This window comes from Felis catus, chromosome X (assembly GCF_018350175.1).
Source record: "Felis catus isolate Fca126 chromosome X, F.catus_Fca126_mat1.0, whole genome shotgun sequence".
Classification (NCBI taxonomy): domain Eukaryota; kingdom Metazoa; phylum Chordata; class Mammalia; order Carnivora; family Felidae; genus Felis; species Felis catus.
The window spans coordinates 122,954,812-122,978,914 of NC_058386.1; the positions used below are offsets into that span (position 1 = coordinate 122,954,812).

The following is a 24,103-nucleotide window of genomic DNA, read 5'->3' on the forward strand; positions in this document are numbered from 1 at the left end:
GGGCGTTGAGATCATTGCCAATCAGTTGCTGTTACACAAACTGTGGTCGATAACCTTGCACATACATCATTTTGTATGTGTTCATGTATGTTTTAGGATACATTCTTAGAGTAGAATTACTGCTATTACCAAATTCCCTTCGAGGAAGATGTACTGGCATTCCCTCCCGTGTGCACTGTGTCCGCCTGTTTCCAGACATCCCCTCCAACTCTGTTAGTTTCCTAAAGCTTCTGCAACACACGGCCGCAAACTTGTGGCCTATGAAAACACAAGTCTTACAGTCCTAGAGGTCACAGGTCGAAAATGAGTCTTCCTGGGTTAAAATTGTGGTGTGTGGGGCTTGTGTTCCTCCTGGAGGCTCTCGGGGAGAGTCCATTCCTTGCATTTTCCGGCTTCTAGAGGTGCCTGCATCCCTTGGCTCATGGCCCCTTGCTCCCTTTACAGAGCTAATAGCAGTGGTCAAGTCCTTTGAATTATTCTGACTTTATTCCATCATCACTCTCCTTCTCTGATTCCAACTCTTCTAACTCCTTCCACATCACAGGACCCTTATGATGACATTGGCACTCCGGGGAAATCCAGGGTACCCTTCCTATCTTAAAAGGCGATTAGAAATCTGAATTCCATCAGCAACCTAATTCCTCTTTGCCATGTATGGTAACATGACACGGGTCACAGGGATTAGGACATGGACATCTTCGTGGGGTCATCCTGCCAACTGTACCAATCCCAGTATGCTTTCTGTCTTTTTCAATCTCTGCTAATCTAATAGGTGAAAATGTGGATTCATAGTTTTATTTTGTATTTATCCTATCCTATTTGACTAAAATTGAATATCTTTTGGTTTGAGCTATTTGCCTTTCTATTTGTTCTCTGTGACTTCTGCCTATATTTCTTTTGGAATTTTGGTCTTTTTCTTGTTGAAGGAGTTCTTTATGTACTAGCTATGCTCGTAATACAAGTTGCAGTTATTTTCCCCATATGTATGTCTTTTGACTTAGGGTGGCTTTTGCTATGGGGATTTTTTTTTAATCTTTATTTGTGAGTGTTCATCATTTTTTTTCTTTTTGGGGATGGGGATCCCTAAGACAGCCCTAAGTTTGATGATTCATCAGGAGAGTTCACAAGACTTTATTAACACATAGTCGTACTCACAAGTGTGATTTATTACAGCAAAAGGGTACAGAGGAAAAGCAGCAAAAGGGAAAGGTGTATGGGGTAGAAGTCATGGTAGAAACTCTGCACGAGCTTCCAGAGTTTTCTCCCCATGGAGTCACACAGGAAGCACTTAATTCCTACAGCACCAAGTTGAGACCACGCATGGGAAATGTTATCAACTGCGGAAGCTCGGCACCTAGGGTTTTGATCAGAGGCCGGTCATGTAGCCCCTCTGCCTAACATGTACCAAAACCCCAGCCTCTCAGAAGGAAAGCAGGCGCTCAGCATAAATCACGTGTATACAGTTTGGGCACCGCCAACCACTCTTAGCGGTTAGGGAGCAATGGGAACCCTCCCGAGAGCCAGGTTCCCAGAGTCCGGCTGAGGGCCAGTCTTACGAGTGGACCTGGGTAATGAGAGCAGCCAGGGTCGCTAGGATAATTCTTGTCTGCATGGTTTTCTTTTATAACTTCTGGGTTTTGTATCCCTGTTAGGGAGGTTTTCTCTACTCAGAGTTCTAGAAGAATTCTCCCTAGAATATTACTTTAATACTTTCGTTTCTTTTTAAAACTTAAATATTCCATCAATTTGGAATTTTTTCGGGGTGACCGTGTCCGCGTAAGATCTGGATCCCAATCTTTCTTCCACTGTTGTCACCATACCATTGGTTATCTGATCTGCTCCTTTGAAACACCACCTTTACCACACACTTCGTTCCGTTTGGTGTTTGATTTCTGAATGTTTCCTTTCTTGCATCAATCACTCTTCATGTACCAGTAACATTCTTTTTAACTCTTGAGGCTTCATAAGATGAAAGGTCTGGTAGAGCAGGCTTCTCCTTGTTTCTCCTCTTTTTTTCATCCCTTTCCTCCCTGTTTGTGCTGTCCAGGCATTTCCGGAACGCCTGTGTTGTGGCTAGGTGCAGGGAGCTGGGGCTCATGCCGACCCCCTGGCCCCTGGGAGAGCAAACAGACACATACGATATAGATGCATGTGCACAGGACATCAGGGGAGCGGCAAGTAAGGGGCTTGTTGTCGAGGAAGGCTTCCTAGAGGAGGTGAATCCTGGAAGACGAGTAGGAGTGTTAGCCAGGCAGAGACAGCCAAGGGCAGGAACAGTGTGTGCAAATGTGAAGAGACTGGATACAGACTGGACCCACACGTGGGCTGGTATCTATGTGGGAATAGTGGTGACAGATGGTGTTGGAAGGGAAGGCTGGGTCCCAAAGCTCGCAGAGCCTAACCTGCCCCACCAAGAGGTTCCACTTTCTATCTAAAGGGGAGGGGAGCCATTCAAGGGGTTGAAGCAGTAAAGTGACATTAAATTTCAATTTCAGAAGATTGCTTGGGCTGCAGCATACAGACTGCATGGAGAGGGGCAGGAGTTTAATTCTGGGGATGTTCATTAGTCACCTGGGTACATGATTGTGAGCCCTTCAAATGGGGCAAAGGAGAGGGGCAGGAGAGTGAGGATTTGAGGACGATCTAGAAGAACAGTAGAATTTGTTGATTGTGTGACTATAATTATGATGGGGGATGACATGATAGGGAAGAATCCAGCCTGGATAAACAGGTTGACATTGGTTGAGATGGGCAGTATTGGAGTGGCGAGTGAAGAGGCGGTGAGCCCCATTTCAGATATGTGGAATTGCAGGTGTCTGTAGGACAGCCAGACAGACATATCTAGGAGGCAGGTGGCCGCGTACCTGGAGCTGTGGCCCGGGGCAAGGTTTATTTGGCAGGCCCAGATGTGATCATTGGCATTTTCATAGATGTGGCCAAAATTGCCAGGAGAGACAGTTACAGTGAGAAGAGGTGCGACAGATGAACCCTGAGAAATGTCACCATAAGTGATTATGATTGTAGACAAGTAGGAAAGAATGCTCTTTTTCCAAATGGTTTCAAATGACATTTCAAATGTACTTACTGAGTCGTCTTCTCCTGAATAAATGACTGTGTATATTTATATATGAAGGTGATGGCAACCCAGAAATATTAAGCCACTTTCCCCAGGGAAGGTGGTAGAAAGAGGACGAGGAGAATTATTTATGCAGGAAGTATAAATGGCAGTTGATGTGCTAGCTGCTTTTGACCTATGAGACTTGTGTCAGATTTTTCAACTCAATTACCTTTGATGCACTTACCTGAAGATGTTACTTAGAATTACAAACGTTGCCAAGTGTCAGTACCTCCTGTGGTTCTTCCTTAAAAATTTTAGCTCCCCCCCTTTAATGAAAGCATTTTTTCTTATATGAAGAGGTCTGTTTTTTAAGTGTAATCTAAAAGATGAAAATGACATGCATTTACATTGCTTACCCTTATGTGGTAGATGGAAGCTTTTAGAAAGGCGGGTATCTTCAATTTCAGAAATCAAGTTAGAACAAAAAAAAAAAAATGCTCCCTTAAATTCCTGTTCCAACACTGCAAAATTCTATCTGGAAAGAGTTAACAGTCCCCTGACTTTTAATTTTTTTTTAACATTTATTTATTTTTGAGAGAGACAGAGCATGAGCAGGGGATGGGCAGAGAGAGAGAGAGAGAGAGACAGAATCTGAAGCAGGCTCCAAGCTCTGACCTATCAGCACAGAGCCCAACGTGGGGCTCAAACCCACAAACCGTGAGATCATGACCTGAGCTGAGGTCAGACGCTTAACCGACTGAGCCACCCAGGAGCCCCTGAACTTTTAATGCTAGATATTCAGAGTTATATTTTGTTTACTTCCTGAAAAGGGTCTGCTCATTCTAAAACTTGTGTCCAAATGACCGTGCCATTGCATGGTGGTAGCATCATTTGAAAGCACTGTTAAATCTCCATAGTTTATCGATTCATTCCCCTGCGTACTATGAAAATAGTTTTCTTCTGTAACTGTCTCCCTTTTGAATGATATTTAGTTTTTACAAATCTGATTCTGTGACATCCAGTTCCGAGACATACTGTGAAGAGTCCTTGAGGGAAGAGGCTCTCCGTGAGGGGCTCCATGAGATCTAGAACCCTAATTTGCAGACAGCTCTCCCACCTCAAAGAAGGAAACTTCTAAATCACTCAACATTGATAGAGTCTACTAAATAAATAAATAAGTCCAGTCTAGGTGTTTTAAGTGAGTTGATGCGTCTTCATGTAGTTGCCATTTAAAACCAATGGCTAATTAAGTGAAAGCCAAAACTTGTTGTCGTTTCAGATTTTTTCTCCCACGAGACACAACAGTGATAAATGTAGGAAAATTTAAATGACAAGTTACATTCTCTTTGTCAGAGCTGTTTTTATCCCTAGTGTGAAATCGGAGATTTTCATCTCAACTTTGTCCTTTTAACATTTTTCAAATGTTACATTGTGCTATTTTTAAACCTGGAAAAAAATGCACATGATTGCTTTTTTTTTTTTTTTAAGTCTCCATGCATGGGATCTCTTGACTAGTAGGAATCTGAATTGGTGAAATGCCAAAATACCAATAAAGAGCCAAATAAAGGAAGACCTGCTCATTTGAAACCAGGATAGGCACTTGATGGTGGCTGTTTTCTGGTGTCAGTTTCCTGATTCTGATACTGTACTCTAGCTGTCTATGCAGCATGTTCACATCGGGGAAGCTGAAGTTCACATCCCGGAAGGCTGCACGGGACTTGACTGTACATCTTTGTCACTTCTTGTAAATCTGTAATTATTTCAAAATAACTTTTTTAAAAAAGGAGAGCAGCCGGCCAGATAGGTCATCTGCATAGAGGCCCGAGGCTCTGTTCCTAAGTGTCATCTGTGTATTGCACGGGCCCCACCCCTCCCCCCCCCCCCACCCTCTGGCAGCAGCAGAGTTGCCGGTTCGGTTCTGTGGGGCCAAGGCGGGGCCCAGGCACCCCCGCCCCTACCCTGAGGCAGAGCCAGGCTGAGGGACCAGGCCCCAGAAGAAAGCCGCGGGGGTTAGGGTGGGGGCGCTTCCCGAAGCACGGAAGCACCAATCGGATTTGGTGATTTGGCGAACCCCTTGTCTCTGAGGCTTTGCTGAGCCCGCACTGACTCCTGGTTGCCTTGTCCTCAGGCGGGCCGCCGTGAAAGGAGTGAAAGGAGATCAGTGCCGGGACCAGTTCAAGCAGCCGACTCGACTATTTCCCGCCTCACACACCCCTCCCCCTGAGCGATCCTCGTGAAGGAGGGTTCTCTCCATGGTGCTTGGGTCTCCCCAAGAGAGGGTCCCGATCGGGCCAAGGTTATCATTAGGAATGACTGGGAAATGGCAACCCCACTAATAAAGCATTAAAAGACTCGAAGTCTTGAAAAATGTGTTGTCTGTAAGAGAAAATAAATGTCAGCTAAAAACCTCAAGGTGTGTAGCCCATTAACTTTAGGTTTTAACAGTTTTCAGACAGAAGCCTTAATGAGGCTTGTCACAAGTCCCCACTTGTAGGGAATTCTGTGCTTTGTAATAATGCAGATGAAGGGTTTTGTTTCTGTCCTTTAATGCTTAGTAAGTTTTTTTGTATAATCCGCTTTTATGTTCCTCTGTTGAGAGCTTGTATTTTAACATTCTTGCTTTGTTCTCTTATCTGGATCTTGAAGGAGAAAAAAAAAAGGGTAAAAAAATTAAAATATCTGGGACTTAAGTCCGGGTACATTCAACTTTCGAAAATATCCTCATGGATTCTTTTAGAATGCTTGCCTCAGTATGAGAGCCAAGTATGGACAACTTACTGTTTGCATCGTGTTCTTCTTTAAAAAGTAACAAGTTGTCCTTTATAAAAAAGATTTAATTCCTTGTAATTGTAAGCTAATTTATTTAGATGGTTAAAATATTAGTTTAAGCACCTGGTCTTTTTTACCTTAAGCTCCAGTTTGGTATTAGATGTGTTGCTGTCTATTTCATGACCAGAAATATCTGGCTGTTAGGTGACTCGTAAACCTTCCTGAAATATCTGAGGTCCAAGTCTGGCTCTCAGCTCTTAACCTGGGGACAGTTTCCATCATAGAGTTCTCATAGCCATGTTTCAGGGATAAGGGATGCCAGTTCATGGCATCATCCTGTATATCTGGGCATCATCATAATGTGAAGTGTCATTCCAGAATGATTTCATGAGAAAGGCCACCTAAGATGTTGCTACTGCGAGCACATTGTATCTTTCTCTTGTTAATGACAGTTTTTTTTTATATTACTTGTGTTCAGAGTTCCCTTAAATCAAGCATGTTAAAGAAATCATGGAGAGGTGCCTGGGTGGCTCAGTCGGTTAAATGTCCAACTTCGGCTCAGGTCATGATCTCACGGTTTGTGAGTTCAAGCCCCGCGTGGGGCTCTGTGCTGACAACTCAGAGCCTGGAGCATGCTCCAGATTCTGTGTGTGTCTCTCTCTCTGCCCTTCCCCTGCTCATGCTCTGTCTCTCTCTCCCTGTCTGTCAAAAATGCATAAACATTAAAAAAATAAAAAAGAAATAAAGAAATCGTGGATATCATTTTGGTTTGGGCTGTATAACTTTCATCTTCTGATAACAAACTTGTAAACTTATATTATGCTTATCAGTAATTTTAATATGAGATATAAGAGAGTATTTGAAGCAAGAGAGGAATTGCTTTATTATTGGTGACTGAGAAATAGTAAGGTACGTTGAAAATGCTGCTGGCAAGTCAAAGGACACTGATAGCATTAACATACATCATGAGTTTTCTGGAGAGAAAGTTTTATCTGGCCTTTGGGTTAGCAGTGTTATTCTTTGTTTTTAAAAGGCTGCCATATTCACTTGAGCTTCATGGGAAAGATGCAAATAACTAGAAGCAAACTGAACAAAAACCATGTTGAGATCAGGAACTTATTTCAAGAAAGCAGATTATAGGTCTTCTTCTAAAGTGAATGACACCCCTGTGCCTTAAGCCTCCTGCCATGTACAAGTATGTCAACAGCACAGCAGCCAGGAGTGTTGAGCAGTACCTGTGCTGGCTACTGACCAGTATAATATCCAGGGCTCAGATGTCACCCAGAGACTGCTTTGCTGTGTTCTACTGATTCTGTTTCGGGATGAAGAAGTACACCATACATTTTAGTGTTGTTTTCATCAAAAGTCCCTCTGTCATTTAAACTTCAGTTAATAGAAATCATTTGTTTTCCCCAGTGGTACTGAATAATTAACTATTTAAGCAATCAGCGAATTGCTTAGCTAGATCAGTATCGTGTGGTCAGCATGCTACCCATGCAGAATACATAGCACTTGGACCTACCACCGCCAGAACTGAGACCTGCTGAGGGTGTCCTATGCTTTAGAAAGTTGAAGAGGAGAGTCTGGACAGCATGTTCTTGATCAGTTTTCACCTTAAACCTCCTGCCTTTTAAATTTATTTTAATGTTTGTTTATTTTTGAGAAAGAGCGTGAGCAGGGGAGGGGCAGAGACAGAGGGAGACACAGAATCTGAAGAAGGTTCCATCCAGGCTCCTACTGTCAGCACAGAGCCCGATGCAGGGCTCAGACCCACAAACCGTGACATCATGACCTGAACCAAGTTGGACGCTTAACCAACTGAGCCACCCAGGTACCCCCAAAACTCCTGCCTTTTAGACACACTAAACTGTTGCTGCCAAGTAAGCCTTTTCCTGAAACTCTCTGAAATGTAGGAGAGAGAATGCTGCCATTCAAAGTTGTAGTATGATAACAGAGGAAAATGGGTGGGAAGGAAGACCCCCAGAGGAAAAAGTGCCCAAATATGGTGCCTCCAGAGAAAGTCATTGTACAGAGGCTAGATAGGCTTCACAGTTTCATTGGCAACAAAAAATACATATTCTGCCTACTATGGACGGGACACTGTTCCAGTTACTAGGAAAAGAGGATGTGGCCAAAGCAGTCATCTGTCTTTATGGAGTCCATGTTCTAGGGAGGGGACAGTGGGAGCCCAACAGTAAACAAACAAGTAAATCTACAATCTGTCAAATGGTCCTAAGTAATATGGGGAAATAAAATGGAAAGGACAATAGGGGGTGCTGTTCTGGGGGTAGCATTTAGTTTTTCTATAGGGCATCAGAGTAAGTCTCGCTGTTTAAGGTTACATTTGAGCAGAGATGTGAAAGAGTAAGGGGGAAAGCCATGGGCGGGGGGAAGGATTCCAGACAGCTGGAGCAGTGGGTGGAAAGGCCCTGATGTTGGTATACACTTGGCGCTTTGGGGGAACAGCACTGGAGGTGAATTTGGCTGGAGAGGAATGAGCAGTGGGAGAGCAGAGACGTGGTAGGGGATGTGGCCAGATGGTGGACAGCCGCGTAGACCATTGGATAGACTTCCACTTTGGCTCCAAGTGAGATGGAAAGCCACAGGAGGATTTGGGCCAGAAGAATAACTTGAGCTGACCTAGGTTGTGACACTGTTACTCTGACTATAGAGGTAAATAAATGGAAAGTAGGGGACCAGTTAGGAAGTTATTATAATGATGCAAATGGGGGACGGTCAAGACTTTAACCAGGTGGTAGCAGTGAGCTGATGAGGATGACACCAAGGTTTTGGGCTCATCTAGAAGGATGGGGCTGCCATCTACTTCAATGAGGAGACTGTGGGAGGAGCAGGATACAGGGGTGGTCAGGCGTTTCTCTTTGGATGTGTTAACTTTAGAATCTTCCAGATGCCTCTTAGGCTGGAGTTTTGGGGTGGTCCCTTGGACTGCCTGGCCTGCAGATCCAAGTTGGGGCTGGAGAGCAATAGCTACTAGGTAGGAGTCACTAGGGTCTGGATGGTATTTGAAGCTGTGAAATTCATCAGAATCGCCTCCAGAGTAACCACAGAAGGAAAAGCGAGGAGAGGTCTGGGTCCTTCATCTCACAGAGATCATGGCATTGATTCCGAATTCATAGAGAACAAACAGTTAAAAATTTTCCTAATGTCCTGTCCCTCATGTTTTGAGACAGCTGTACTATTTAATAATTATTCCTGAATTTCCTTTTTTTTTTAAGTGTGTTTTACTTGATCAATTGCTGATGTTTAAAATTGATAGGTGTAGTTTTGGTCTAGAAATCTGACTTATCTGGAAGATAATTTCAAACAAGGGCAACATTAAAAGAGATGTTTGCAGTGCACCTGGGTGGCTCAGTCAGTTAAGCCTCCGACTTCTGCTCAGGTCATGATCCCATGGTTTGTGGGTTCGAGCCCCACATTGGGCTCTGTGCTGACACCTCAGACCCTGGAGCCTGCTTCGGATTCTGTGTCTCCCTCTCTCTCTGCCCCTCCCCCACTAGTACACACACTCCTTGTCTCTGTCTCTTTCTCTCTCAAAAATAAGAAGACATTAAAAAAAGAAAGAAATGTTTGTAGGGGCACCTGTGTGGCTCAATCAGTTGAGTGTCTGACTTTGGCTCAGGTCATGATCTCACAGTTCGTGGGTTTGAGCCCCACATTGGGCTCTGTGCTGATAGTGCAGAGCATGCTCAGGGTTCTCTCTGTCTCTGTCTCTCTCTCTGCCCCTCCCCCACTCAAGTTTGTACACATGTGTGCACATGCTCTCTCTCTCTCTCATGATAAATAAACATGGAAAAAAAAAGATGTTTGCAGCCATGGAAACTTGAGGTCTCAGAAGTAATTATTACTCAAGATAGAAGGCAGTAGGGGGGCACCTGGGTGGCTCAGTTGGTTAAGGGGCCAACTTCGGCTCAGGTCATAATCTCGCAGTTGGTGGGTTCAAGCCCCACACCGGGCTCTGTGCTGACAGCTCAGAGCCTGGACCCCGCTTCAGATTCTGTGTCTCCCTCTCTCTCTGCCCCTCCCCTGCTCATGCTCTGTCTCTCTGTCTCAAAAATAAATAAACGTTAAAAAAATTAAAAAAAAAAAAGGCAGCAGAAGTCTAGTGTGCACTTTTCACCATCATTTCTTTTTGAAAGTCTCACTTTGGGTTGTGATTTCATGGTAGGCAAATCTGGTGAAAACTTGGAGGGTGTAGTATTAGTAGGCTATCAGTTCTGTCACGCTGCACTTTAAATTCTCTTTTTCCTTTTGCCTTTTCTAGCCAATATTTGCATTTCTAAATGAAGAAAAGTTTAACGTGGATGGATGGACAGTTTATAACCCAGTAGAAGAATACAGAAGGCAGGTAAGTCAACAGGTGCTACGGCAGGTGGTAAATCTCAAACGCGCATGGTGACACTATGTTGTCAGCCATACTCTGAGAATCAGTGAAATCCTTGCTTAGTATATTTTTCGTGGCAGTTATAGCTCATTTTTTTGATTACTGTGTGATTTATGAGCTCATTCCCTAGCAATATTCAAGTTGCATTGAAGGCTGGGTAGCCAAGTTCTGTTTCCTTCTGGTATATGAACAATGTCGGTTGTATGTTGTTCATGAAATGAATCAAATACGTGGGGTCTAGAAAAGTCAAACTTCTATACCTTACTATTGAGGCATTCGTGTCACTATGTATTTACACATTTGGGAGCATAACTATCACTGACAGCTAAATTTAAATTATATTTATTCCACTTTGCAGATTGAAATGAATTAGGACTGTTTTCCTATAATGCAGACTTTTCCAACAAAGCTTTGATGAACATATATTAGAATAGCTTTTACTGCTCTCTTCTGTAAACTTCACCTGCATGCATGTTCATTTGCTGTAATAAAGGCAAGAGGCTTGGTACAGTGTTGCTGTTCAGGGACAAAGGTCTCTTGTGGCATTTTTTTGTGAAGAAGAGCCAATGTGTATTATGTAACAGGAGCCACAATTTGACCTGTGGTTTAATCAAGTTTTTAGGCCAGGTAGGAGTTTTGTGATGGAGGTTTTCATAGTCCTCATCCTACAAAGCTCTTAAAATAATTGGGAGCATTTGCTGAGTGAGCTGTGAGACTCCGATGGAGCCCAGTTGCTTTATATGAAAAGGCAGTGAATGTAAAGTAAAATTCTAGGACCCTAGACTCGAGGAGAACCTTCTAGCCACCACCTCCACTACCAAGCACCTGGGTTGATTATTCTCTCTAGTCTTGATCGGCAGCGTACATATTCATAAGCAGATTCAACGCTCAGGAATGTGGGTGTGGGAGTTTAGATCGCACATAGGAAGTAGGGCGTCCTGTGCTTCCAGAAGTCTGCTTTAGACTGGTGGGTTTTCAAAGGCTGTATATGTGTTTCATTTTAATGATCTCTGTTCTGGGTCAGATCTTGAGGCAGAAGAAAGACCATTGAAACATTTTGCATGCTTTGGAGGCCTCTGTAGCATTATGTATTTAAATATTTGTACCTTAGTTTTGGAGTGTTATGGACAATATTAAGACTTATTTTGTAGGCCAATGTTTCTAGCTTGAAACAAAACAGTTCCTGTTTTTCAGATTGCATGCATATATGAACTGTTGAAGGTATCTTGTTCTAGACTGCCATTATATTTCATCTTTTCTTCTTATAACTTTCTCATGGGACTTATAACTCTCTAATTGGACTCAGCATCAGACTCACCTGTTTGGTCCGTGGTCTATAGGACCAGACCTAAGGAAAAGGTACAATGTCTGTCCCCACAGCAAACACCCACATAGCTCACCTTTGTGTGTGTATTTGTGTATTTGTGAGTATGGGGAGAGAATATTCCACCACCTCTGGATCTTGTCCATACGCGGTTTTGTGGGTAGCTGGCAGGATGGCAAGTGTATTCTGTGTCTCCCTGTCACGTTAGCCATCTGCTTAGAATGCAGGTGGCTGTATTTCTCACACAGCCTATGGAGTGACCGCCAATCCCAAACAACTTGGTTGAAAACACTTTTAGGAGGTGGCGAAATGAGCCTCCCCAGAGGGGTTTTCCTTTACTTCCCCTCTGTGACTTTCTGCATAATCTTAGCCTCTTTCTACTTTGGAGCAGACTGAAGCATTCACTCTCTTTTGAGTAGGGAGAGGCAGTTGCCCAATGTCTCTTCTACCCTCAAGTGGACACAGGTTAAAATTATGTGATGCACTTTTCTCTGGGGTGGGGAGGGTACGTAGGTGGGAGATGCACTTGGGCTTACTGTTACACACATAGTAAGGAATAGTTTGACGTGAAATTAACAAGGAGCTCAAATTCAAGAGAATTTGTATTTACCAATGACATTTTAGAATTATGGAAGCCACCAGTGTTTTGTCTTGTGTTCTTATGTTGTCCAGATGACTGATTTGGCTCCCTTTATTATAAATCAGTAGACCGTCCCTACCCTGTGTTCAAAGAGGCACGTGCAGATTCTGCTAGCAAAAGGAAAGGAGACCCAAGGCCAGTCCGGAGACGGAGCTGTGCAATACTGACTTGGACATCCTTCTCTCCTGCAGGGCTTGCCTAACCACCACTGGAGAATCACTTTTATCAATAAGTGCTATGAACTGTGTGACACCTACCCTGCTCTCTTGGTGGTTCCATATCGTGCCTCAGATGATGATCTCAGGAGAGTCGCAACTTTTAGATCCAGAAACCGAATTCCAGTGAGTACTACAGTTAATGTTTTCTTCAAAGACTGCCTTTTGTCCCATAAGAACAGGAATCCAGTCAGAGACACACTCTTGGAATCTCAGTCCACTGTGTCGTTTTTGAGTGCCCGCTGAGCACACAAAGGACCTGGCTGAACAGGAAAAGAAGTGAGACTGCACCTGCCTTCCGGGAGTTCACAATCAAGGACAGAGAATGAGCGCAAGTAATTCTCATACAGGAGAGGGTGAAAGTGACGCTACCATACCTAAACCAGGTGCTTGCTGGAAGGACAGAAAGAAGTATAGGGACTTTCCGGTTTTCACCTTTGCAGCCCCATACCTTACGTGCGACGGGCCCTTGACAAGTGTCGGCCAAATCATACTGGAAACAACGCGCTATCTGTCTAATGTCACAGAGCACAGAGCACATGGGTACAGGCTTTTGTGTGCGGCCACCTTTATTAGGGTTAGCTCATCCTCATCATGTTTGCCGGCTGCCCGAGTGCCAAATGAACATGATTCCAGACGGTATGCTTACAGTATCCTTGGACCTAGTTCACCAAGTTCTCTTTGGCTCTTGAATATTTATGTGAGTCACGCCATCTATTTTGTGTACATAAATTTTCTTGACTAAAAATTTAGAGAATTTTTCCTCTCTTAATTATCAGAGCATGTCATAATGAGTACATCGCTTTGTTTTTGTTTTTCTAAATAACAGATTTTGGAAAAACAAGGATAGAAGAAATTAAGATTTAGTGTCACCTTGCCTTTAACTCCAAGTCTAGACATTTTTTGTCCTTAAAAGGACATTCATGTGAAACTTTGGTCTAGTGTCAACATAACAGGAATCATAACTTTAAAATTCGCTCCCTTCTCTAATTCTCAGTGTCTGTTCAGATCGTAATGATGTATATTGTATTTGAACATGTTTTTCAGCTCATTTTGCTAGAATACAGTGCCAACGAAGCTAGAATTACAAGTTTACTCCTCTCGTGCTCTTCTGCGACATACTTTTCTGTGTTGTAGCCATAGATTCCACCCCTGCCTTGGCCAGCTGTCTTTGCTAATACTTGTCTTGCCCACAGGAGGAAGAGGTTAGGGTAGTGTGGATCGACTTTGTTCATGCCTTCATTCAGTTGAACGTCTACCATGAGAAACGTGTGTGTGTGTGTGTGTGTATGTGTGTGTGTGTATTTCATGGGATTTGGGTCAGGAGAGGTGGTGTGTGTGTGTGTATTTCACAGGATTTGGGGCAAGAGAGGAGGGGTGTGTGTGTGTGTGTGTGTGTGTGTGTGTATTTCATGGGATTTGGGTCAGGAGAGGAGAGGAAACAAGTGTGCTCAGGCTGCCATCTTGACCCCCTAGTTTCCACTCTTCTGAGTGAATGAGAGCCCACCGTAGAACACATAAGATGCATAACTTTTTACTTATTTACCCATTTTATTGATCCTTCTTACTTCATAGTGGCCACAAATTTGCATTTATTTTTCCTAATAAAAGTAAAGCTAAGCTCTCCTTCACATCTATATCTTTATAGATTACCATGCTTAATCATATTTAATAGTAGATAATGTACTTTTTCTGATATACCTCATAACCATCTGACTCTTGACTATAACCCAGAAAATGCATTTGCTTTTAATGTGAAATCCTTACTATTTGATATTCAGTTCTTTTTTTAAGAAAGCCCATGTAAAAATACAAGAAGAATTGATGAGAAAGCAGTTTTGTTATTTGTACATAAATAGCATATGAACTATTATAAGATACCATTTAATAACAAAATGATCCACATGCATTGATGTTCCCATCAATGCATACATATGTTCTCTTATGCATTCCTTTTTCTCCCATAGGTTTGTCTTAATGTTACAGAAGTCCTTAACATATAAGTAACACATAGTTACTTCACATATTTTACAAAATGCCGATAAAAAGGATTCTGCCACCTAGTGAGAACCACAGTTAACATTTTGGTCTTGTCCTTCCAGACTTCCTTCTATGCATACATATTTTTATTTGGAAAGAAAAAGAAATTATGCTGTCATTTGTGTCTCTGCTTTCTCTGTGTAACATTATCTTGGAAAGAGCGTTTCCTGCTGTTAAACTTATCTGTGTGCCAGTGTGTACTTGTACCATATGTATTTAATCAGTTTTCTATTATGAGGCATCTTGGTTATTTTTTTATTTTTTTGCTGTTATAAACAACGCTGTGATCAACATCTTTTTTGGTGGCTAAATATTTGTGTACATCCTTAATTATCTATGGCTTCTAGATATTAACTTTAGTAGGAATAACCTAATAAAGTACCATATACTTTGAAAGCAGTCATGGTAGTTGATGTTGTGAAGCTACTATTATTTATACCTGTGAGCCAAACAGCAAGCATCCTTTTAAAAAGGTAGTCAAGGGGTGCCTGGGCAGCTCAGTCAGTTAAGCATCTGACTCTTATTTTCGGCTTGAGCCATGATCTCATGGTTTATGAGTTTGAGCCCCGTGTTGGGGGTCTATGCTGACAGCGCAGAGACTGCTTGGGATTTTTTCTCTCCCTCTCTCTCTGCCCCTTCTCTGCTTTCTCTCTCAAAAATAGGGGCTCCTTGTGGCTCAGTGGGTTAAGCGTCTGACTTTGGCTCAGGTCATGATCTCACAGTTCATGGGTTCGAGCTCTGCATCGGGCTCTGTGCTGACAGGTTGGAGCCTGGAGCCTGCTTCGGATTCTGAGTGTCCCTCTCTCTCTGCCCTGCCCCCACTTACATTCTCTCTCAAAAATTAATAAACATTAAGTAAATAAATATTAAAAAAAATAAAAAGGTAGTCAAGATCCCTCAAGAAAAAGAAAAGAGGAAGTAAAACAACTTATAAGAGAAGCATTTCTTAATGTGATCTGGTGACTCCAGCCTTAAACTTCCCGAGCAGAGAGAAGAGGGGTGGAGGAAGGGAAGGCATGGGTGGTGGCACAGGGCGGTGTCTTGCCCAGGACCTGATTTCAGTTTAAAACTTGGGAGGGTCTCTATCAAATAATAGGTTTCTTATGTGTAGCAATTTTCTCTTTTGAAAGTGATCTTGTATCAGATCAACATGTTGTACAGCTTAAACTTCCACAGTGCTGCATGTCACTTACATCGCAGTAAACCTGAAAAATGACAACTCCGTGCACATGTGATCTCGTGTCTCTTACTGGTCTTAAAGCGAGGGCCACAGGAGGCAGGCTGGGCAGGTCCCATCTCCACCTTGTTGGTTACAAAGTGGAGGTCGGGGAGGGCCAGTTCTTGTTCCGGGGCTTCCCACTTCTCAGCCTTTGGACTCTTAGGAGTCACAGTGGTGTTTTGTACAGGTCTCTTCATGGCGTGAAGAGTCCATGAATGAGTATTCATTAATGCCATCACATCCTCTTTTCTCGCTAACCCAATGTCAGTATCATGTACATTGATTTTCATGGACATCAGTGCTTATCATTTGCCGTCATGGAGGGGGCGACTTCAGGGATGACGGTGCATTTGGCCTTCTATTAAGTGAGCTCAGACACTTCTGCTTCTTTAGTTCTTCTGTCTGCTTTTCATAGTTTTTCATATCTCACTCCATGGGCTGCTCAGCTCGCCCCTGGAAGGTACTTCACCTGTGTTTTTCATTCATCCTCCCAGCAGGGCCATGGAGTCATGCTCCTCCTCATTCGATGGTGGAGGAGACAGAAGTGACACAGACTGTGAGCTCAGTACCCAGGCTACAGCCACAGCAGACATGTGCTTCACATCTACATGAGCTGTAGATGTGAGTTGGTATTATGGAGACACGTTGTACCAGACGTGATTTCCTTTACGTATCACTGAGAAATCCAGTACAAGCTACAGAGCAGAAGTAATATCAGACGCCTTTTATTTCCTTTAAGCGAGAGAACTTTTTTTTTTTTCGGTAAGCATTTAACTTCTACAAGAAAACACTAGTAAAGCAATTGGTTATTCTAGCTGCCTCTGGATAATTGTCACTGTTAAATGTGTGTTGCTGAGCACATTGCGTAAAATCGCAGGTGAACCGGTATTCTGTTTTGGCAAAATCAGATTCACTTCCTCATGATTGTTAGTGCTTTCTGTTTTGGGTATTTCTGTTTTGAGATTTGTTTTTTTCCTGATAGCTTAAAATTTCTGAACTAACCTTAGGTGCTGTCATGGATTCATCCAGAAAACAAGACCGTCATCGTGCGTTGCAGTCAGCCTCTTGTCGGTATGAGTGGTAAACGGAATAAGGATGATGAGAAGTATCTCGATGTTATCAGGGAGACTAATAGACAAATTTCTAAACTCACAATCTATGATGCAAGACCCAATGTAAATGCAGTGGCGAACAAGGTGAGTGCATTTAGTGACATGACAGATGCTTCTCTTAGATACAGTGTGCCATGTTTTACATGATTGTGTTTGCCGCGGCGTGTCACTTTGTGGGCTTACGTTAATAGTTAAACTTAGTTGAAATAGGAAGACTACTTTGCTGACATAGGAAGTAGTTTTAATCACAAAACGTATTTTAAAACGTGAATCCGTTAAATGAGAATAACCTTTAGGTAAATTAGATGAGTATCGAACTATAATGAACTTCAATCTGGCGCAAGTTCAGCCCTCTTTGGAGTGCCTTAGGCATCTACGAGGAGTTGTGGGAAGCTGCAATGGTTAAACCCTAAATCTGTAGCTTCATCCAAACGGTCTCTTCACTGCACTTGTTAATGTGCCTGCTCATTTATATAAGATAATTCAGTAAAAGGAGATTTCTGTATATGGATTTTACAATCAGGCACACACAATGTTACTGTTTTCAGCGGCAATCTGTCTCCATTGTCTTCTTGGCCTTCTTAAGCAGAGTGTGCCAAGTGCCCCTAAAATTGGTCGGGGACGTCGCTGTGAACATCAGTGACTATGTAGCGTTGCTTTCAGAAGCTCCCCAGAAGTTGCCGCAAGATATAAGGCTATTTGCCCGGACTCTAAACAGCCCCAGATTGATATGCTTTTAACATTCGATTTCTTCTTTTCGTTTTGTGTTTTCCGTCTCCTGTTATTGCCAGCTGTCACTCGCAAGTGCTCACAGTGGGCCTGCCCCGCGTTGTTCGCCACCATTCCGCCTTTCAGATTTATTGTTTCTCGTCAGCTGTAGGCTTAAATTTCATCATCTTGAATACTTTGCTTATCCCGAGGTCACTTTTCTGGCATCTTCAATTATTCATAGCACAAGACAAGAACCCAAAACCAAAACACATCCTCCAGTGGCTCAGAGAGAGATGCAGACTGTGGTTGTTTGCACACGGATCGTGTGTCTTCCACATTTGCATCGGGGGTGGGGGTCCCCTCTGCTCCCTGTGTGCTCTTGGACAAGCTCTCTATTACTGCAGTAACAGTTTTTGTCTCACTAATGGAAATCATTTGGAAATTCTATGTAAAGCAATCAGGAGTGGTATTCATGAGTAAATTAGGAATTATAAGTAAAACATGTAGGAAATTAAGTCTAACTATGAATATCTTCTTGCATTCTTCATAACTTTAGATATTTCTGTTCCTTCTCTCATATATAGTTGAGAGTTCAAAACATGCATAAAATGCAATATCTGCATGTACACATTTAGCCTGAAATAGATATGGTGTTACATTAAAATGAAGTATTTAGAAAGAATATTTTAAAATATGTAAATGTGTAAAACAAATACCTTCATCATATTAACTCTCAAGCTTACTGCTATAGCAGTAGAATTCTTGAATGCCTTTTTAACATTCAGGAAATATGCCTGTGTTGCTAGTCCTGTTAGGGATGAAGGGAAGAAAAAAATTAAGGAAAAAACCTAGGCTTTAAAGATCTCTGCAGCATTCTTTAGAAACCAAGCCCTGGTTCCCTCCTCCCTTGGCTGTGTCTCTCCCCTCGTCATCTATATCCATAGCAACAGGCCCTTGAACCTTCGCGTTGTCATATTAGATAATCTGGGTTGTTCCTTTCTGTTGAAGAGAAGGAAACTGAAAAGACTTCCAAAGTAACCAGAGATGGAGAATTGGAACTTTTGGGAACTCAATCTATGCTTAACTAATTGATTTTTACCCTTGTGACTTCTGTTCTCTTTGGACCTAATTGTTCCTCCCTTGTGGAGATTTAGAAATTTACAACCTCCAATGTAATAAGCGACATTACACCATTTTAAAGTAAACAAACCAACCCCAGGCGTAGATAAGACTCAGCACCAGGCTGCTTCAATTTGGTGGCGGTCTGCTGTGATTAGAGTGGAACTGCATTAATGCCTGTCTTTGCTCTGGCAATGAGCAGCAAGTATAGTTTTCCTTTTATTTTTTTTTTATTTTTGCATAGTATCTTCAGTTATGTATGAAAGAAACTCCAGCATTGAGAATCTCTTAGCAAATCACTGTAGCTTTTTAAAAACCACATGTGTAGAGAAGCAGGTCAGCTCTGGGAGGGTGACGTGTGTCATTGCTTTATAGGCTTGCAGCTCCAGCAAAATTTAGGCCTGCTATCTCCTCCCAAGCCGGGAGCCTGCAGCTTAGGAAGTGACTGCCAGGTGGATAGGAGCGCCTCTGTCTTGGCCTCTGATCTGAGCTGCAAAGTGCTATGCCCTGAGGCATGGATAACCAACAACAGGGAAATACGGCTCATCTGTCTATTCGTTAGCTAATAACTTTTTAAAAACGGTAATGTGAATGTGTATTGTCTACTTACTACTGATGATGCTGTTAGTAACAAGCTCTAAAATATATGTTATATATTCTTCCTATTGTTATAAATAAAAAGAGGCAAAATGTAGCAATAGCACATTTGTCCAATGCCTTCCCCTTCCATTTCAGCTTATAGAACATTGCTTTCTTGGCAAGTCTATGAATTATTTAACTTTTTCTTAAGGGGCCAGAGGCCACATGTTCCATGGCATGTTAAAACATTAAACAAAATGCAGCCAGGTTCTTCAACAAAACCATTACATTTCTTTTTCTCTACGTGGAAAATGGGTATCTTCACCCCATTGTGAAGGTGGACGGATGCCTGCCCTGGCAAGATAATACTTTCAGGTGCTGTGGTGTAGGTGGTGGCCATCTTGTCTCCCCTCGAAACCTTTTGCTCTTTGAGGGCCTACTACGTACTGCTCTCTGTCCTTGGTGTTTGCACAGCAGACAAACAGTCATTGTGCACTAGAAAAGGTTTGGGCTTTGAACTCAGGGTGAATTCTGTTGATTACCATGGGGCTTTGGGGATCGTTAAATAGTATCTCTTCTCTTTTGCAAAATGGGGATAGTAATACCTCCCTTGCTTGCAGCATTGCTGTAAGAATTAGATAAGATTATGGAAAGCAAGAATCAGTATCTGGAACGTCACTGGGGCTCATTAAATGGTGGCTGGTGTTAGCTGTGATAGAATGTGCCTCCTTTTAATCCTGTTTAACCTACTGAAGTGTTATTGCCTATTCTGTGGGAGAGAACGCTGAGGCTCAGGGAGGTTGAGAGCCTTGCCTCAAATCACATAGCAAAGAAGGGCCAAAGCGCCTCCACCCCCTTCTACCCCCCTCCACCGTTGCTGAAGAAGAGTACTTCTACAGAGCTGATAGAGGACAAGGACCCTTGAGAACCTGCTCATGCCTTTCCAGATCCAGAAGAAGAGCTAGTAATTATGGAACATTTTGAAATGATTTTTTTCTTGTGAATACAGATCCCCAGGAAATTGCCAGCCCGCTATTTTCTTCTAGCTCAGAGTGTGACTAATGTTGTTGAGGCTGTGTTGGGTAGGAAGTCAGGTCACATCAGTCATCGCATCTAAGTCGGAAGGTTTTAAGTTGAGATTTGGAGGACCGGTAACTTGAAATATTTGGCTAAATTACTGACGAAGTAGAAAATCCAACTGATTGTTTGTATATCTTGCTGTTTCTCAGGCAACAGGAGGAGGATATGAAAGTGATGATGCATATCACAACGCCGAACTTTTCTTCTTAGACATTCATAACATTCATGTTATGAGGGAATCTTTAAAAAAAGTCAAAGACATTGTTTATCCTAATGTGGAAGAATCTCACTGGTTGTCCAGTTTGGAGTCTACTCACTGGTTAGAACACATCAAGGCAAGTAAACATATATATATATTTTTATGTTTATTTATTTTTGAGAGAGAGCAGGGGAGGGGCAGAGACAGAGAGGGAGACACAGAATCCGAAGCAGGCTCCAGGCTCTGAGCTGTCAGCACAGAGCCCAATGTGGGGCTCGAACTCATCAACCATGAGATCATGACCTGAGCCAGAGTTGGATGCTTAGTTGACTCAGCCACCCAGGTGCCCCAAGGCAAGTATATTTTTTTTAAAAAAAAAGATTTACATGTATAAAAAAGGAAGTCATTGTTTAGTGGAACAGGAATCTCTTTTAATTCCTTCAGTTTTAAAATTGAGCAGTTATTTGTAGTGTAGGGTTCTACATTTGACGGTTTTGTGTCTCTTTATAATTTGCTTACCTAAATTACAGATTTCACAGCATCACTCCAGAACAGTTTGAGTGTTGGTAGAGATGTCACTTCCCGTGTTGTCGATAGCAAGTAGTTGGGGTTTCATGCAGATTTATTTAGGAACAAACAGCCAATTGATTATCTAACCGTTACTGGGTATGACCCTCAAGGACCTAGAGATAGATTGTTTTTATTGAAAATAATCTCAAATTGACTTATTTTAAAGAATGAACTTTATGCCTTGATTATATTCAATCCTTCATCTTGATAAAGGCATCAAAAGCCTGCAGTCTTTAAAAGTACTTGAAGCTATCTGAGGAAACTAACACTTTTAGAAACCACCATTTAGTTCTGTAAACAAACAAAAAGCCCACTTTAAATAGGTGCATTTTTTATTTATTTATTTATTTATTTATTTATTTATTTATTGGGACAGAGAGAGACAGAGCATGAACGGGGGAGGGGCAGAGAGAGAGGGAGACACAGAATCGGAAACAGGCTCCAGGCTCCGAGCCATCAGCCCAGAGCCTGACGCAGGGCTCGAACTCACGGACCGCGAGATCGTGACCTGGCTGAAGTCGGACGCTTAACCGACTGCGCCACCCAGGCGCCCCGATAGGTGCATTTTTTTTTTTAATTTTTTTTTTAACATTTATTTATTTTTGAGACAGAGAGAGACAGAGCATGAACGGGGGAGGGGCAGAGAGAGAAGGAGACACAGAATCGGAAGCAGACTCCAGGCTCCGAGCCATCAGCCCAGAGCCTGACGCGGGGCTCGAACTCACAGACCGCGAGATCGTGACCTGGCTGAAGTCGGAGGCTTAACCGACTGCGCCACCCAGGCGCCCCCGATAGGTGCATTTTTGATATAGATTATTTTCTAGTCAAATTGTACTTTCAAATTTGATAGGAATCATATTTCTCTTTTGCCTGTCTATAACTTTCATTTTTTTCTTAATTCATTATTCTCAAAAAGGAGTTAGCAAAACAAATTAATTGTGACAGCTGAAGGTAACGTGGGGTCCTGGATGGCAGCCTGCTTTAGAAAAAGGACATTAATTAGAAACTAAGGAGACCTGAATAAAGTATGCGCTTTATTAAAAATAAGTTAATATGCTCATTGATAATTTCATAGTATGTCAATATCGCTTCAACTGATTGTGACAAATGTACCACACCATTATAGGAGGTCAGGAATAGGGCAAACTGGGTCAAGTATATGCGAACTTTCTGTAGTACCTTTATAACTTTTCTGTAAATCTGAAACTATTCTAAAATAAACATTTATTTTTTAAAAAAAGTAGTATTAGAAACAAAATTACTACCATTTTCAGAATATATATGTATCAGTTTGTTAAAACCGGAGTTAAGGGGCGCCTGGGTGGCGCAGTCGGTTAAGCGTCCGACTTCAGCCAGGTCATGATCTCGCGGTCTGTGAGTTCGAGCCCCGCGTCAGGCTCTGGGCTGATGGCTCGGAGCCTGGAGCCTGTTTCCGATTCTGTGTCTCCCTCTCTCTCTGCCCCTCCCCCGTTCATGCTCTGTCTCTCTCTGTCCCAAAAATAAATAAAAACGCTGAAAAAAAAATTAAAAAAAAAAAACAAAAAAAAACAAAAAACCGGAGTTAAATAAAATTAGTAAAAGGTAAACAAAAAAGTAGTGTACTCTTATATGCAAAGCATCACACTAGACCTCATGAATGGAAGAAGGTATGAGACATACTTCTGCCTTTAAGGAGGTTTGTGCGGTTGAAGACGTGGTATGTACGTGTGACAGGAAAGCTTCTGCTCCTTGCTGCAGTGTGTTAAGTGGAAGGGACGAGGGAACCCATTCTAGAGAAGGAGGCACTCTGAACCAAAGTCCAGGAACAGGCCTGGGGGAGGCCCCGTTGGGAAGAGTGAGGAATGCTGGAGTTGCAGGTTCATCTCAGAGACCTGGGAGAAGCCAGGTGGTCAGAGGCCTTGGCCTTGAAGCTAGGTTGTTGGAAGCCCCAGAGGTTTTGGAATAGTGAAGTAGTAGGAAAATGTTCTGGCAGGTTCTTACAGGAAAGGGAAGAAGGTAAAGTCAGAAAACAACCACTTCAGGTATCCTGAGGCAGGGTGGTAATGATCAGAATTAGAACATGTCCAGGTGGGGAGGGGGGCACTATGAAAGGGACAGACAGGAGAGCTTTCCGAGAAAGGGCCTGTGGGCTTGATGATTACCTAGACGCAGGGTCTCAAGAAATGTAGGCTGATGCCAAGAGGGTGAAGCTGGGTAACTGGGACGATGACACCACCATTTGCAGATGCAAGATTGTCCTGAGCAGGGTCTTGGTTAAGAAAAACATCATCTGTTTGAGGCAGCGGCGGGCCATCCACCTGGTGATAGGTAACAGGCAATTTTCTTCCTGCAAAGCGGAACTCAGAACAGGGGCTTGGGACTGAGATGGAAACGTGAGAATCAGCTGTTGGGCAACCAACTCAAGCTGAGCCCTTTAATGACGCTGAGAGGGACACATTAGCAATGATTCTTGCTGAGTTCATGGGATTATGGTCATTTTTAGTTTCTTTTTTGCACTTTTGTTCACCTCCATTTTTATCCAGTGAATATATATTACTTTTGTAAATAAGGGAGAGAGCTTTTTTTCTGAAAGACAGGGCACAGGCACAGGCACAGGAATTATTAGACAAGGTGAGTCAGCTCCTACTCTGAGCTAGATAGAAGAGAGACTGGTCAGAAGTAGGTCTTCTTCAATGGCTCACATGTCTGAAGAAATTAGGAGTCAAGGCCATCACATAAGATGAAGTATGGAAGTTAGGACTTAAGGAATATGGAAAATGCCATAAAAGACCCCTGTAAATTTTTATCGTTTTGCCCAAAGAGAGGGAGATACAAAAGAAATGAAAGAAACTGTCATTGTTCTGTCTGGAGACCATCTGTAACTGGGGAGCCCAGAGAGACACCTGTAATGACATCTGACTCACGGCTACTTAGGCATAGGTCAAATTGTGCTAGAAGACAGAGGAGTAGAGTTATGGGTAGCGTTGAGCTCGACCTTGAAGATCAGGTGGGAATGGGGGAGCACGTTTGGGCTGTGCTGCTTCTGGAAGCTCTAGAGGAGAATCTGTTCCTCGCCTCTTCTAGCTT

The 24,103-nt window shown here is 42.7% G+C and overlaps 1 protein-coding gene across 6 annotated transcripts in view; it reads left to right on the forward strand.

Annotated features, from left to right (window-relative positions):
* MTM1 (myotubularin 1) overlaps window positions 1-24,103 on the forward strand; it is a 98,254-nt gene that overhangs the window by 56,902 nt on the left and 17,249 nt on the right. For all 6 annotated transcript variants that reach the window (XM_023249466.2, XM_023249467.2, XM_045050411.1 and 3 more), the window contains 4 exons: window positions 10,110-10,193; window positions 12,385-12,534; window positions 16,675-16,863; window positions 20,418-20,603. In XM_023249466.2, the coding sequence (XP_023105234.1) occupies window positions 10,110-10,193; window positions 12,385-12,534; window positions 16,675-16,863; window positions 20,418-20,603 (609 nt within the window). The remainder of the gene's footprint in view (window positions 1-10,109; window positions 10,194-12,384; window positions 12,535-16,674; window positions 16,864-20,417; window positions 20,604-24,103) is intronic.